At 41.4% G+C, this 17,494-nt stretch overlaps 2 protein-coding genes and 1 long non-coding RNA gene across 3 annotated transcripts; all 3 read left to right on the top strand.

Moving 5' to 3' along the window:
• The first annotated feature begins 2,293 nt into the window (after positions 1–2,293).
• LOC134224968 (uncharacterized) lies at positions 2,294–3,245 on the top strand. Its single transcript, XR_009983125.1, has 3 exons — positions 2,294–2,556; positions 2,621–2,789; positions 2,856–3,245. It is a non-coding gene; the product is annotated as an uncharacterized LOC134224968 (long non-coding RNA).
• A 5,776-nt stretch (positions 3,246–9,021) lies between these two features.
• Positions 9,022–10,840, top strand: LOC134219318 (protein disulfide-isomerase A6 homolog). Its single transcript, XM_062698036.1, has 2 exons — positions 9,022–9,213; positions 9,282–10,840. The coding sequence occupies exon 2, from the start codon at positions 9,403–9,405 to the stop codon at positions 10,714–10,716; it is 1,314 nt and encodes a 437-aa protein (XP_062554020.1). The 5' UTR covers positions 9,022–9,213; positions 9,282–9,402; the 3' UTR covers positions 10,717–10,840.
• Positions 10,841–14,433: 3,593 nt separating this feature from the next.
• Positions 14,434–17,105, top strand: LOC134221456 (uncharacterized). The gene is made up of 3 exons (XM_062700646.1): positions 14,434–14,560; positions 15,709–16,659; positions 16,824–17,105. Exons 2-3 carry the CDS (start codon positions 15,709–15,711, stop codon positions 17,103–17,105), a joined length of 1,233 nt encoding a protein of 410 aa, XP_062556630.1. The 5' UTR covers positions 14,434–14,560.
• Positions 17,106–17,494: the final 389 nt, after the last annotated feature.

Below are 17,494 nucleotides of genomic sequence, written 5' to 3'. Positions count from 1 at the left end.
TTTGCGCCCAAAACGGGGGAGCGTAAATGGAATCAGAGTGAAAAAGAGGGAGCGTTATTTAGAATTTCTAACGTACAAAGAGGGAGCCCTATTTGGAATTTGGAGCGTGAAAAAGTTTGCCATCTTTTAGGTAAGCAAAGTTTGATATTTAACTTACTTTTAGTCTTCAGATGTGTCTTCTACCAAACTCGGTATGCGGGTCGTCCAAATTGTTTTCGTTATCATGGTTGTCTAATTTTTTTAGTGTTGATGCCTTAAGATGTTCTTGGTACGCCGAGAAATCAAGAAGACGTAAGTAAGACGTTCATCATCATTTTCAAGTATTTAAAGTTTTTCGAGATCCTCCTGGAACTTGAACCTATGTGTTTTGTGTTACATAGAATAGAGCGCCTTTGTATATATTCATGGTCATCCAAGAAAACCCTGGAATATGCCTTAAGATCTACATGCGTAACCGGAGATCTTTCGGCCTGTTTTAAAAGCGGTATATGCCCTTTGTGGTACATAGAATAGAACGCCTTCATAGCATATGTTCATGGGCATCCGAGAAAAACCCTGGAAAATACCTTAAGATCTACACGCGTAATCAAAGACCTTTTAAATTGTTTCAAAAGTGGTATATGCCCTTTGTGGCACGAACAATAGAATGCGTCCATTGCGTAGGTTCATGATCATCCAAGAAAACCCTGGAATATGCCTTAAGATCTACACGCGTAACCAGTGATCTTTTGGCTTGTTTCAAAGAGATACATGCCCTATGTGGTACATGAAACAGAATACGTCCATTGCATATGTTTATCGCCTTCCAAGAAAATGCTAGAATAGGCCTCAGATACTTACGTAACCAGATACTTTTCGGATTGTTCCAAAAGTGGCATATGCATATGTTCATTGTTATCCAAGAAAACCCTTGAACAATCCTCAAGAACTTTACGTGTAACCAGAGTTCTTGCGACCTATTTGAATAGTTATACATGCCCTTTACGTACCATAGAAAAGAATGCATCCATTTCAAATGTATGGTCATCCAAGAAAACCCTGAAGTAAGGCATTAGGATCTACACCAGAGATATATCAGCCTGTTTTAAATTTGGCACTTGTACTTTGAGGTCCACGAATAAAATGCGTTCTTGGCATATACTTATGGCCATCCTAGAAATATATGGAGAGAAGTCCTCCTAGGCTTGCACGAATAACTAGAGGGTCTTCAATCTAATTTCATAATCTTTTGCGCTATTAGCCCGTTTTTTCCCTTACGTTCTCAACGTGAAGTTGTATCGTTCCAATTTATTCACATTTTGCATTTCCAAAAAATAGACAGCTTCGTATTAGTGATATTAATGAAGTTTGTATACTACATACCTGGAACCAACAACAACAAGACAACAATAACTACTAGGAATGCAAATATATCAAGATGAGGTTTCAAATCGTGTTTATTCTTCAATAACTGCCTAGAGCTAATGACAACAACTTGAACTACTTGAAATGCAAACATATGCCAATAGCCGTTTGCTGGTTGATCTGCAGATCATTCCTGTATGGAGTTCATAGACTACCCAGTACCATGGCAGAAACAAAAATTACTTGGAATGCATACATTCACTTAGATGAGGTTGCACAACTTGTTACTTTTTCAAGTATTAGGTCCATCAAGAACTACTCATTCAATCATATAGCAAGAAGCGGTCACGGAACTGGCCTATTCCTCAACAACAGCCTCAACTAGGGATGTTGATCTGCAGACCTTTACGGAGTTCGTAGAGAACCCATGACAATAAAAAGCACTACCCGATTTTGTCTACTTCCAATTTTCATGAAATAACTTTCAGAAAAATATATTAAGTTATTTTAGTGGAATGTATTCAACCGTCTAAGACGAATTAAGTACTCTACATTTAATTCCACCAATTATTATCGATATCTTTGCTGATACGTATTTCAACCACAACTGTGTGGTCGTCTTAGTCGTCAGTCAACTTAGTCGAGTCAAGTACGAGACACTGAAGAATAAAAAATAAAAATAAATGGTGGAATTTCGTCTGTGGTGGAGTGTTCTTAATTCGTCTTAGACGGTTAAATTACGGGTTCCATTCACGTATTTTACCTTTCCAAGGCATAATCTTCATTCATATTAGCGAAACAAATAAATTTGAAATAAAATCTGTTCCGATTTTGTTACATTTTCTACTTTATCACCCCAAAAAAGGGGTCACACAAAGTGTGTAATGTTCAATAAATGCCTTCGTTACAGAGCCCACGACAATAAAAATAACTACTTATAAAATACATATACCACACTGATAAAAATTATATAGTAACAGTAACTATTCACTCGCGTTTAATTTTACTATGGCCATGCGCCACAATCTAATAGTAAAACTAACTACAATTCCATTTATTCTGAACTACAGCGAAGGTTTTTGCACAGGTATCTAGAGCACCCATAGTAAATTTAAACATGCAATTCAGTTCCCGCTAGCCTCGCCACGATTTGTGATTTTTGTTGTTTTTAGCAGTTTTCCACTTCACGCCATCTTCATTAAACAAAAACTGGTAAGTTCGGTAAATTCCTCTTTCCCCAAAAATCATCTCAATAATGAATATGGTTTCTATACAGGTGCCGCATTCATATTGACCTCACATGCTCACATATAAGAATTATTGGTATTCATTACTGAATGCTTTGACGGCTTTGAAGGACATTCCTTGTTAAAAGGTTCCCGCGGATTCTATCCTAGAAAAAATACACAAGTTCCAGTCGAAGTAGCCGTAGATAGATAATGTTGGTATGTATTTCAAGTTACAAGTTATTTTACAATAAATGCGATATAGCATATTTATTTATATTCCAGAGCCGAAAAACCATCCTGCTCATCAAGCAACAACATATTTTCATCACTTGTTTCTTCACCATCGGAGAAGAAAAACCACATAACAATGAATGATTGGCGAGGAATCTCCGCGATTTTTGTCTTGCATTACTAATCCTTAGCATGAAGTGTATTATTATTTATCAATAAGAAATATGTCTAAATTGACTATCCTATATTTCTCCTGGAACATCACGAAAATATCTGAAACACAAATAAACGGTTACACAGAAATAATTTCTACCGTTCATAGTAGTATGGAACCACAACCCATGGTAAATTTTACTTTGTTCATATGCCATGTTTTCTAGTGCCCATGACGTAAACATATTTCATTCTACTACTTCCCAATTTTGAAAACGGCATGGTAAAATCAACCGCTGTTGCGGTAGTTTCAAAAGCATTTTGCATTCTGCAGAAATCAAGTGGTAAAATGTTTTTGACATCACCCTTGATATAGTACGCGTTACCATGTCGCCTCCATCAAGGAGGAGATCCACTGACCTTGACTCTATGGAGTTCATAGACTACCTGGAACCAATGACAACAACAAGAACTACTTGGAAGTCAAACATATACCAAGAAGGCGTCACACAACTTGTTTATTCTTCAATAACTGCATCCGTTACGGAGGTGATCCACAGACCTTGACTCTATGGAGTTCGTGGACTACCTGTAGTCCACGACAACAACAAGAACTACTTTGAATACAAACATATACCAAAATGGGGTCACAAAACTTGTTTATTCTTCGATAGCTGCATCCATTACAGAGATTGATCCGAATACCTTGATTGTATGGATTTCGTAGACTACCTGGAACTCACGACAACAACAAGAATGCCATGAAATACAAACATACACCAAGAAGGCGTCATACAACTTGGTAATTCTTCAAAAACTGCCTTCATTACTCGTTGGCGCAATCATCAAGGTTCACTTAAGAAGCAACAACTCATTGAGGTTTGGGACTGCATACAACTTCACTAAACCCAGAGTTCTCGAAATCAATCAAAAAACTACCAGCAGGAAAAATATTTTCGTTGGCGCGATCATCAAGTTTCACACAAGAAGCAACAACTCACTGAAGTTTGGTTCTGCATTCAACTTCACTAAACCCAGAGTTCTCGAAATCAATCAAAAAACTACCAGCAGGAAAAATATCCTCGTTGGCGCAATCATCAAGTTTCACTTAAAAAGCAACAACTCATTGAGGTTTGGGACTGCATTCAACTTCACTAAGCCCAGAGTTCTCGAGATCAACCAAAAAACTACCAGCAGGAAAAATATCTTCGTTGGCGCGATCATCAAGTTTCATATAAGAAGCAACAACTCACTGAAGTTTGGTTCTGCATTCAACTTCACTAAACCCAGAGTTCTCGAGATCAACCAAAAAACTACCAGCAGGAAAAATATCCTCGTTGGCGCAATCATCAAGTTTCACTTAAGAAGCAACAACTCATTGAGGTTTGGGACTGCATTCAACTTCACTAAACCCAGAGTTCTCGAGATCAACCAAAAAACTACCAGCAGGAAAAATATCCTCGTTGGCGCAATCATCAAGTTTCACATAAGAAGCGACAACTCATTGAAGTTTGGTTCTGCATTCAACTTCACTAAACCCAGAGTTCTCGAGATCAACCAAAAAACTACCAGCAGGAAAAATATCCTCGTTGGCGCAATCATCAAGTTTCACTTAAGAAGCAACAACTCACTGAAGTTTGGTTCTGCATTCAACTTTACTAAACCCAGAGTTCTCGAGATCAACCAAAAAACTACCAGCAGGAAAAATATCCTCGTTGGCGCAATCATCAAGTTTCACTTAAGAAGCAACAACTCATTGAGGTTTGGGACTGCATTCAACTTCACTAAACCCAGAGTTCTCGAGATCAACCAAAAAACTACCAGCAGGAAAAATATCCTCGTTGGCGCAATCATCAAGTTTCACATAAGAAGCGACAACTCATTGAAGTTTGGTTCTGCATTCAACTTCACTAAACCCAGAGTTCTCGAGATCAACCAAAAAACTACCAGCAGGAAAAATATCCTCGTTGGCGCAATCATAAAGTTTCACATAAGAAGCGACAACTCATTGAAGTTTGGGACTGCATTCAACTTCACTAAACCCAGAGTTCTCGAGATCAACCAAAAAACTACCAGCAGGAAAAATATCTTCGTTGGCGCGATCATCAAGTTTCACATAAGAAGCAACAACTCACTGAAGTTTGGTTCTGCATTCAACTTCACTAAACCCAGAGTTCTCGAGATCAACCAAAAAACTACCAGCAGGAAAAATATCTTCGTTGGCGCGATCATCAAGTTTCACATAAGAAGCAACAACTCATTGAGGTTTGGGACTGCATTCAACTTCACTAAACCCAGAGTTCTCGAGATCAACCAAAAAACTACCAGCAGGAAAAATATCTTCGTTGGCGCGATCATCAAGTTTCACATAAGAAGCAACAACTCACTGAAGTTTGGTTCTGCATTCAACTTCACTAAACCCAGAGTTCTCGAGATCAACCAAAAAACCACCAGCAGGAAAAATATCCTCGTTGGCGCAATCATCAAGTTTCACTTAAGAAGCAACAACTCATTGAGGTTTGGGACTGCATTCAACTTCACTAAACCCAGAGCTCTCGAGATCAACCAAAAAACTACCAGCAGGAAAAATATCCTCGTTGGCGCAATCATCAAGTTTCACTTAAGGAGCAACAACTCACTGAAGTTTGGTTCTGCATTCAACTTCACTAAACCCAGAGTTCTCGAGATCAACCAAAAAACTACCAGCAGGAAAAATATCCTCGTTGGCGCAATCATCAAGTTTCACTTAAGAAGCGACAACTCATTGAAGTTTGGGACTGCATTCAACTTCACTAAACCCAGAGTTCTCGAGATCAACCAAAAAACTACCAGCAGGAAAAATATCCTCGTTGGCGCAATCATCAAGTTTCACTTAAGAAGCAACAACTCACTGAAGTTTGGTTCTGCATTCAACTTTACTAAACCCAGAGTTCTCGAGATCAACCAAAAAACTACCAGCAGGAAAAATATCCTCGTTGGCGCAATCATCAAGTTTTACTTAAGAAGCAACAACTCATTGAGGTTTGGGACTGCATTCAACTTCACTAAACCCAGAGTTCTCGAGATCAACCAAAAAACTACCAGCAGGAAAAATATCCTCGTTGGCGCAATCATCAAGTTTCACATAAGAAGCGACAACTCATTGAAGTTTGGTTCTGCATTCAACTTCACTAAACCCAGAGTTCTCGAGATCAACCAAAAAACTACCAGCAGGAAAAATATCCTCGTTGGCGCAATCATCAAGTTTCACTTAAGAAGCAACAACTCATTGAGGTTTGGGACTGCATTCAACTTCACTAAACCCAGAGCTCTCGAGATCAACCAAAAAACTACCAGCAGGAAAAATATCTTCGTTGGCGCGATCATCAAGTCTCACATAAGAAGCAACAACTCACTGAAGTTTGGTTCTGCATTCAACTTCACTAAACCCAGAGTTCTCGAGATCAACCAAAAAACTACCAGCAGGAAAAATATCCTCGTTGGCGCAATCATCAAGTTTCACTTAAGAAGCAACAACTCATTGAGGTTTGGGACTGCATTCAACTTCACTAAACCCAGAGTTCTCGAGATCAACCAAAAAACTACCAGCAGGAAAAATATCCTCGTTGGCGCAATCATCAAGGTTCACATAAGAAGCGACAACTCATTGAAGTTTGGTTCTGCATTCAACTTCACTAAACCCAGAGTTCTCGAGATCAACCAAAAACTACCAGCAGGAAAAATATCCTCGTTGGCGCAATCATCAAGATTTACATAAGAAGCGACAACTCAATGAAGTATGGATCTGGATTCAACTTCACTAAACCTAGAGTTCTCGAGATCAACCAAAAAACTACCAGCAGGAAATATATCCTCGTTGGCGTAATCATCAAGTTTCACTTAAGAAGCAACACCTCATTGAGGTTTGGATATGCATTCAACTACACTAAACCCAGACCTCTCGAGATCAACCAAAAATCTTCAAGCAGGAAAAATATCTTCGTTGGCGCGATCATCAAGTCTCACATAAGAAGCAACAACTCACTGAAGTTTGGTTCTGCATTCAACTTCACTAAACCCAGAGTTCTCGAGATCAACCAAAAAACTACCAGCAGGAAAAATATCCTCGTTGGCGCAATCATCAAGTTTCACTTAAGAAGCAACAACTCATTGAGGTTTGGGACTGCATTCAACTTCACTAAACCCAGAGTTCTCGAGATCAACCAAAAAACTACCAGCAGGAAAAATATCCTCGTTGGCGCAATCATCAAGTTTCACATAAGAAGCAACCACTCACTGAAGTTTGGTTCTGCATTCAAAAAACTACCAGCAGGAAAAATACCCTCGTTGGCGCAATCATCAAGTTTCACTTAAGAAGCAACAACTCATTGAGGTTTGGGACTGCATTCAACTTCACTAAACCCAGAGTTCTCGAGATCAACCAAAAAACTACCAGCAGGAAAAATATCCTCGTTGGCGCAATCATCAAGTTTCACTTAAGAAGCAACAACTCATTGAGGTTTGGGACTGCATTCAACTTCACTAAACCCAGAGTTCTCGAGATCAACCAAAAAACTACCAGCAGGAAAAATATCCTCGTTGGCACAATCATCAAGTTTCACATTAGAAGCGACAACTCATTGAAGTTTGGGACTGCATTCAACTTCACTAAACCCAGAGCTCTCGAGATCAACCAAAAAACTACCAGCAGGAAAAATATCTTCGTTGGCGCGATCATCAAGTTTCACATAAGAAGCAACAACTCACTGAAGTTTGGTTCTGCATTCAACTTCACTAAACCCAGAGTTCTCGAGATCAACCAAAAAACTACCAGCAGGAAAAATATCTTCGTTGGCGCAATCATCAAGTTTCACATAAGAAGCAACCACTCACTGAAGTTTGGTTCTGCATTCAACTTCACTAAACCCAGAGTTCTCGAAATCAATCGAAAAACTACCAGCAGGAAAAATATCCTCGTTGGCGCAATCATCAAGTTTCACTTAAGAAGCAACAACTCATTGAAGTTTGGGACTGAATTCAACTTTAATATTCACAGCATTTATAGAATACGAATACGCAATATAGAATACGAGCAGGAAAAATATATTCTTTGGCGCAAACGTCAAGTTTATCATAAAAGCATCAACTTATCGAATTTTCGGACTGCATTCATCTTTACAAATCACAGCATTTTTAAAAGACGTCCAAAAAACTATTAGCAGGATAAATGTATTCCACTATATTCTTTGGCGCAATCATCAAGTTACACTTGGAACGCGACAACCGAAACGAGTTTATATAATTATCATAAAGTTAGCTTAATGTGATGAGTTTATTCATAAATCTGTACCTTTATTACATCTTCAAACAATACTTCGTAAACGACATAATTTGGAAAAATATAGTAGTACACTCAATTATTATAACCATTTGTTATAAAAAAGTACTCAGTCCCAGTGAGTTTAAATATTAGGTACATAGTCTGATTAGAACGCAATGATATGAACGTATTAACAAATTAGTAGCATAGCCTACATATTTAATTTATCACTATTGTCAATTTTGTTTTATAAAATCCTCTTAATTTTATTGGATATTGTTTAATTTGATTTCAATAAATGTTTCAATGCATGACTGTGATCTCAGCAGGAAAAATTTGAATTTTGTGAAGCCAGCAGGAAAAAAATTAAGCTTCCGAAAGCTCTCGAGCTTCAAATGTCACATATAGATGGCGCCACCATGGAAGTCGAAAAATTTTACCCACTCGATTTTTTTTCCTGCTCGTTTAACACCAGCGCACATATATGCCGATAAAGTAGCCTGAAATCTAAAAATAACAAATGAACATTCGGTTTTGCAGAATGAATATTACGTGTTGCTCAAAAATGCTTATAGATGTCGGTGCTGCTTGTATTCAGGAACACTACAAAAGTTTACAAAATAATGTGCAACACTGATGACAACCGCTCCAGGGTGTGTGTGCGTGAGCTTACTCTCGAGAATTTATTACACTATTTCATGAGAGAAAAAGAGTACGATGTATATTGAAATCTGTTCAACCTAAAACTTGACAAAACGACATATAATTCGGCATAAGTGCGAACAGTTATATCTAACTTGTTTTACAAGGAAAAGAACCAATCCCGTTGGACCAGATCAGTGCAGTCTAGTGAAGTCGTCAGTGTCCAGGCCAGTGGAAGTGTGGTTTACGAACTTATACCAAATCTACTCACTGAAAGTTTATTAAACCTTAATAAACATTGGTCCACATCAGAAGGTATCTATTTCATTTGTAGCTCATTTCGTGACACCATTCATAATCGTAGGAAATTGTTCTTTCTGCAGTGATATTATCCGGAAAACCCGGTGCAGAAACAGGTACTTCCCCAATCCAAATCTCCATTGAGTGAGAGAAAACTCATACAACAAGAACAGAAGACTGATTAGAGCCTAAAGTGTGTCGAAAATGGGCACGTCATCGTTGTGGCTGGTGGTGGCTTTCTTAGCCGGCTTGACCCATTCCGGATGGGCGTTGTATTCGTCATCCGATGATGTCGTGGAGCTCAACGCAAACAATTTCGATCGATTGGTTGTCAAGAGTGACGAGGTATGGATAGTCGAATTCTACGCTCCATTCTGTGGTCACTGTCGAAATCTCGTTCCGGAGTATAAAAAGGCCGCAACTGCTTTGAAGGGAGTTATCAAGGTTGGCGGCATCAATTGCGAAGAAGAGCAAAGTCTGTGTGGCCAATACGGAGTTCGTGGATATCCCACCATTAAAATCTTCGGCTCAAACAAGCGCACACCCGTGGACTACAATGGCCAGCGTACGGCCAAAGACATCGCTGAATCAGGTCTTGCTGAAGCAAAGAAGAAAATTAAAAACGTTCTCGGAGGTGGCTCAAGTGGATCATCCGAAAGCGGTAGTAGTTCCGGATCGAACGATGTAGTCGAGTTGACAGATTCCAACTTTGACAAACTGGTTCTAAATGGTGACGACATTTGGTTGGTCGAATTCTTTGCTCCATGGTGCGGTCATTGCAAAAACCTTGCTCCCCATTGGGCTAAAGCCGCCACCGAATTGAAAGGAAAAGTTAAACTTGGCGCCCTGGATGCAACAGTCCACACCATCAAGGCCCGACAATATGGAATTGAGGGTTATCCAACTATAAAATTCTTCGCTGGCGGAGCCAAAGACCGCGAATCTGCACAGGATTACGACGGAGGTCGCACTGCGTCGGATATTGTCAACTGGGCCCTGGAGAAATTCAGTGAGAATATTCCTGCACCTGAAATTGTTCAACTTACATCGGAGGATGTTACGAAAAAGACTTGCGAAGATAAGCCCCTGTGCGTCGTTTCTGTCCTTCCTCACATCCTGGATTGCGACGCAGCATGCCGTAATAAATATCTTGCCATCCTGGCCAAGATGGGCGAAAAATACAAAAAGAAGCAATGGGGCTGGTTGTGGTCCGAAGGCGGGGCCCAGCCCGAAATAGAAAACATTTTGGACATTGGTGGTTTCGGCTATCCAGCGATGGCCGTCGTAAACGTTAAAAAGATGAAATACTCTCTGCTACGCGGATCCTTCTCGGAGGATGGCATCAACGAATTCCTGCGAGATTTATCGTATGGCCGAGGACACACGGCCCCGGTGAAGGGTGCGGCGCTACCAAAGATCTACGATGTCGAACCGTGGGATGGTAAGGATGGCCAACTCCCGGAGGAGGAAGATATCGATCTCTCTGATGTGGATCTAGAAGAGAAAGATGAGCTCTAAGCGTTGGGGCGTTTTAGTCCAAGTCAAAAGATTTAAATTTAAGTGGTTCACAGCATTTCAAAGAACAAAGACATTTCGCTTCTTATGATGGGGAATGTAATAAAGCTCAAATTGAGAATACTTACTTATTTTGCATATACATTCATTTATCTTAACGGTCCGAACTTTATCTCAGCGAATCAAATTTTCCTGGATGCACATGCGAAACAAGCGACTAAGGAGAACCAACGACAAAGCTTGGGAATAATAATGACAAAGATCCGAAAAATTGTGTCAGCAACAAAAATGAAGACCAGACGGCCGGTTATTTTGCATTATCTCTAGAGCAAATTTCGGTTTATTCTATCGTAGTGCTTTTATGGAGACATTCGAGAATCTTACTCTGAACGAACACAAAAATAGCATCGTATTCTCGGAAATATCGGAGCATGCATGGCAAATGATCCTTGTAATATTATGTTCGGGTTCTGATAAAAAGCTTGTTGATGATAGAGGGTATGTGTAGCTTTGTTAAAATTATTGTGGATATTCAACTTGACACCACATTTAATACACATTACAATATGTATAAAGTAATGTTTGATTCATCAAATCCCGATTTGAAGCTCTTGAAGCTCTGAAGAATTTTGAAAAGTGGCAACTGGTGAACGCAATTAAATTAAGTAGGCGAAGAAACAAAACATTTACTGCATTCATTCGACGGCCAATTTTCGAAGTGTCATTCAGAAGGTGAGTTATTATTGGAGATAATCTGGAGGGGATCAAGCCGAGCGTTACGGTCCATACAAAATTATTAAACCTTCCATACAAAAAGTGTAACGTGGGGGAGGGGGGGGGGGGTTCCAAAATCACCAAATTTAGCGTTACGTAATTTTAGAAGGGCAGCACCCCATATTCCCGTCCGCAACGTTAATAACTCGACCGCGTTCCAACCAAATGGCTTGATTGTTTGTACATCACTATAGATATCAACAGAAACTAATCATGTACTTAAAAACAAGTAGGGGTAATGACGGCTTTGGCAGGTTTTGTTCTATTATTGGCAGGGTTTTTTTTTATGACTGATTATGCTCAAATTTGGCCCAAACATTCTTTGCATATCAAAGAATATTGTGGCCAAATTTCATAAAATTCGGTCGACAAAAAACCCCCTGCCAATAATAGAACAAAACCTGCCAATGCCGTATGTTCCCCTAATTCCCTGAACGTTGCTGCCGGGAATAGCGCTGCCCAAATGGTTCTCTACCCTAGTTTTTCAAAATTCTAACCCCACGTATTTTTTTTTTCTTTCTTGAGCAAGGGTAAACGGAAATCTGCAACCAGACACCTGAGGTAACTCAGGTAGTGTGGGGATGGGTATGTCATGTAACTCTTACCCGACCCACTAAAACCAAAACCCTTTCGCCAGTCCGTACCCCCGGCCCGCAATTAAGCAATACATCAGGGGGGGGGGGACTATTGAGAACGCTCACGCCTATGCTAACGCACTTGACGTTAATACACAATATCGACTTCAAGGGTGGCTACCTCATCACCCGTCGATCGCAAGCTATGATAGTAACCTAGCGGTCCGTATCATAATCTCACGTTGGAGACGAGCACCCCGACAACAACCACCGCACGTGAACCGCAATGACCTCTATATCTACATACTGAGGTCCCCGCAGCCCACCCGCGACATGTTGGTTGTCGGGGTGAGCAAAGTGTTCACTGCATCACAGGTGCCCTTACTGTACTCGTTGGTTTTGTTCAAGACGCCACCACCGCTGCAGTTTCGACATAATCTGTTAAGATGCTGTGTTCACCGCATTCCATATAACTTCCTCCCGGCACATCCTCTCGACGAGGTTGTCCGGGGTTGTATACATACCACTAATAAGCAGCATGGCATTGCGTTCTACGTCGAATCGCGGGCATGCGAACATCACATGCTCGGCCGATTCTACCTCACCTACACATTCAGGACACTCCGCAGAATCTGAGAAGCCAAACCTATGTAGGATTTTTTTAAAACAACCATGTTCAGACAACACCTATGTTAGGTGGAAGTTGACTTGACCATGCTTCCCAGTTAGACACATCCGGAATTAGTCTGTGGGTCCAACGACCTTTGACTGCGGTGTCCCATGCTCTTTGTCGCACTTGCACCGAGTCGCTTTCGTTGTAGCACTCCACATCTTCCTCTAGGAGTATGTCAATCGGTATCTTTCCAGCTATAACGCACACCGCCTCATATGATATGGTGCGATATGCGCTCGCGACACGTAGGCACATCAGCCGGTGTACTCTGATCAATTTCTTTACATTGTACTCGGCTTTTAGTGCTACGGCCCATGCCGGCACGCCATAACGGATGATAGACAATGCTACGCCAGCTATCAGCCTACGCACTTGACTATGCACCGCCGATCTGTTGGACATCATTCGTGATAAAGATTTTATCGCCAATGAAGCCCGCTGACATGCATAATCGACGTGGCTCGTAAAATTGAGCTTATCGTCGATCATCACGCCCAGATGCTTGAGAGACCTCACGGAGTTAACTGTGCAGGTCCCTACTCTTATCCTCGCTTGCTGCAACCCATGGCGGTTATGCACTACCACGACTTCCGTCTTGTGGTGTGCAAGGGACAACCGTCTCGAGTTGAGCCATTCCTCCACTCTGCCAATCGCGTATGAAGCCTTCAGTCTGGCTTCGTCGAGAGTGTCACCTGCTACTTCTAGCATTACGTCATCCGCGAAGCCTTCAATCTTCACTTAAGGGAGACTTCCGGGAGACTTAAGCGTAATACTCCGTCGTACATAATATTCCACAGAACCGGTCCAAGGATCGATCCCTGTGGAACACCCGCAGACACTACGATCGACTTTTGACCAGCATCCGTGTCGTATAACAGCACCCTGTTCTGAAAATAACTTTTCAGTATCCTGTACAGGTAATCCGGAACTCTCAATCGGTGCAGGGAGTCAGCAATTGCTGCCCAGCTAGCATTGTTAAACGCGTTTTTTACTTCAAGTGTAATCAACGCGCAGTACCTAATACCTCTTCTGTTTAAACCTCTCGCTATCTTGGCCGTATCCGTTACCGCTCGAATTGCTTCGATGGTAGAACGGCCCTTACGGAAGCCATACTGGTTGCTGGATAAGCCACCAGCACACTCTGTATAAGCCGACAATCTATTCAGAATGGCCCTCTCTAGCAGCTTCCCAGCTGTGTCGAGTACGCAAATTGGTCTGTATGCCGAAGGGTCCCCCGGCTGTTTCCTAGGCTTCGGTAATAGCACCAATTTCTGCCGTTTCCATCGATCTGGGAAGTTTCCTTCGTCCATGCATCTCTGGAGGCAGCTCCTGAACATATCTGGATCGGCAAGAATGGCGTGTTTAAGGGCCAGGTTTGGATTAACATCTGGGCCTGGCGCCTTATTGAGCTTAAGTTTTCTTGCGGCTACGATAAGCTCTTCGTTAGTCACTAGCGGTACCACGTCAACTGACTCGTACGGTGTAGCGGGCCAGTCCGATGGTTCATGTCTCGGAAACAATCCTTCTACTTGTAGAGTTCTGAAATCAAATAAATATTATCCATTTTCACTTGTTATTCTTTATTTCCGTTCCAACCCCTGAAACAGTTTGGCGGTAAAATATTAACTCACCCCTGCGAAATGAATATGATTTTACGGAGAGTGAGAAGCTCGGGGAACTGCTTGATTCAGTTGGCAACGGACAGCTAATCAGACCGGACGAGAGTATATGCAGAGTGATCGGAAAAGTGTAATTAAAATTAGAAACGGCGCAAGCTTAAAAACAGGGACACGACAAATTGGCACAGCCGGTAGGATCAATCAAGGTGAGTTGAGGAGAAATTAATTAGTTTCGTCGTTTCTAGTAGTTATTTTAGTGGAAATTTTGTTTATTTGATCAAAATGGCGGCTAAAGCAGTGCTACACATCTTCGATACTCTCAAAATGGCGGCGACTGCTAAATGCAATGGTAGCTTACAGTACTGAAAGTTTTTTTTTCTTCAAAATTTTTAGTGGTGAATTCTTTAAATGTTGAATTGTGATAATGCGAAATAGATTGTTATCGAAAATGGTGTTAAATTGTTCAGTGGCATGTATTATCGAGTGCAAGAAGGTAGTCGAGGAGTGTTCTGCAGATTGTGGTCGCGTTAGCAACAGAAAAAAAAAGAGCGAGACCGGGTGAAGCCCGCAGCGCCAAGGTATATAGCACATATTGTGAGAACGGGTCAGACCGAGGCGCATGTCTGTTAGTGTTAAATAGAAAGAAGTGAGACCGAAGTACATAACATAATGCGAGACCGGTTGAAGACCGAAGCGCGTGCCGTTTGTGGTTTTTGTAAATAGAAATAAGCGAGACCGGGTGAAGCCCGCAGCGCCAAAGTACATAGCACATATTGCGAGTCCGGGTGAAGACCGAAGTGCATTTCTGCTAGTGTTAACTGGAGAGAGTGAGACCGAGTGAAACTCGTAGCACAAAGGTACATAACACATATTGCGAGACCGGTTGAGGACCGAAGCGCGTGCCGTTTTTTTTTGGTTTGTGTAATAAGCGAGACCGGGTTAATCCCGCAGCGCCAAAGTACATAGCACACATTACGAGTCCGGGTGAAGACCGAAGCGCATGACTTTAGGGTTCAACAAAGTGAGTGAGACCGGATGATTTTGCAGTGCTATGAATACAGCACATTTCTAAACGAGATGAATAACAAACCGTGTGAAACGGGATGAGCGACGCTCGCAACGCCAAAATGCAAGCTATTTTGACGGCCATTTTATGTTAAAAGAGATATTAGCGCATGTTATCTGAAGAACATCCTATAGAGTTGTGAGTAGAGTTATAGATGAATAATTAGTCACTTGCAAAATGAAACTAATAACTAATTTGTTCTTTCCACATAATCATATGTCTCATGTTTTGACGGATAACATAAGAAGATGAATTTTCTCTAATATGAGGTAATGTTTAATGTTGCAGATGGAACACGACAAAGACTGGCCTTTGGAACCGTTCAACGATTCTGTCGGTCCATCTGATCTTCGACGCGAATGGGAAGAATGGTTCAGAGCATTTGAACTGGTTTTGGAACTTCGGAAAATCGAATCACAGCATGATAAACTAATTCTCCTCCTGGCACGAGGGGGCCGAGGTCTCCAAAGAATTTACTATAATTTGCGACCAGTGGCCGACGAGATTAATCCTGTTCCCGTTAAAATTCCGCTAATGCAACCAGAGGTACCTGAATACGACAATGCAATCAAAAGATTGACTAACTTCTTTGTCGGGAAAAGAAATGAGCGTGTTGAGTTGGAACTTTTCCGCTCATTGAAGCAATCGGAAGATGAGTCATTCAGCCACTTTATCCTCAAGTTACGCACACAAGCGGCGCGGTGCGATTTCCGATCTCGCGAGGAAATTGAAATTCTCCACCAGGTGACAATGGGAGCCCGCGACGAACGAGTGAGAGATAAAGGCCTGGAAAACTCCATGTGTTTGGATGATTTGACAAACTACGCGATAAACAGGGAGATGCTGCTGAAGCAGAAGGAGAAGACACGTAATTCAAGAGAGAACGAGGGTTCCGGAGTACTATCTGCGGTAGACCAAGAGTGGAAACATAAGTCATCGACAGTTGAGCAACATGGAACACGTTGGAACCAAGTCAAGCGCAAGGAGGTAGAGTGTGACAATTGCGGATCATGGAAGCATCGAAAAGATTCGCGTGAATGTTCGGCTCGGGCGGCTAGATGCAACCACTGTGGACGCATAGGCCATTATGCAAGAAAGTGCAGGTCGAGAAGAAACGTGCCATGGAATAGCAGTCGACCTTACCGAAAGTTTGATGGAGCAAATTCGTTGCGAGAGGGAGATCGATACCACCATCGCGGACGGATTGTTGCTCGACGCCCACTACCGGACATACCGAAGGTAGAATAATGATGTTTCTTTTTTTCTTTCATTAATGTCACAAGATTTCGTTTTACGTTTCTTTAAAAGTTGATAAGGTTTTTTTTTACGTCAAAATACTTGAAATAAAGTAAAACGTTGAAAAATTAAACGAAAATTTTGTATATCTCCTTTCCATAATCCAGGTGCATAAGAAAGATGATGGAATAATTACATGCAAAATCGACACTTTTCCGGTGAGTTTCTTAATAGATTCCGGGGCGGCCATAAATACACTTACTGAGCGAGATTGGAATGACTTGTCAAAAAGTGCAGCGAAAATATACAAAAAACGCTTCAATTGTGATCGACAGTTTACTGCATACGCATGTCAGGAGCCTCTGCAGGTAGTCATGATTTTCGAGGCATGGGTCTCAGTAAACGACAACAAACCAAAAACCTACGCAGCATGTTTCTTCATCCAATGAGCGAAAAAGTCACTGCTGTGCAAAAGAACTGCAGAAGAACTCAAGTTACTACAATTTGGCCTTGATGTCTGTCACATTGAATTGAAAACCAGTGCTTTTCCGAAATTTCCGCATGTGCAAGTAAAGCGGTCGGTGGATCCAAACGTTCCTCCGAGATAGCTCGCATACTTGCGTATACCAGTTGCAATGGAAGAAAAAGTCGACCAAAACTCCTTGAAATGTTACACAGCGATGTCATTGAACCAGCTATAGGTCCACCTGAATGGATATCACCGATGGTGGTCGTTCCAAAAGGAAAGAGTGATATTCGCATGTGCATCAATATGAAGTATCCCAACCAGGCGATCCAGCGAGAACACTATCCGCTCCCCATGATCGACACATTACTG

The sequence above is a fragment of the Armigeres subalbatus genome, chromosome 3, assembly GCF_024139115.2.
Source record: "Armigeres subalbatus isolate Guangzhou_Male chromosome 3, GZ_Asu_2, whole genome shotgun sequence".
In the NCBI taxonomy this organism is placed as follows: Eukaryota; Metazoa; Arthropoda; class Insecta; order Diptera; family Culicidae; genus Armigeres; species Armigeres subalbatus.
This window is presented reverse-complemented; position numbering and strand designations above follow the sequence as displayed.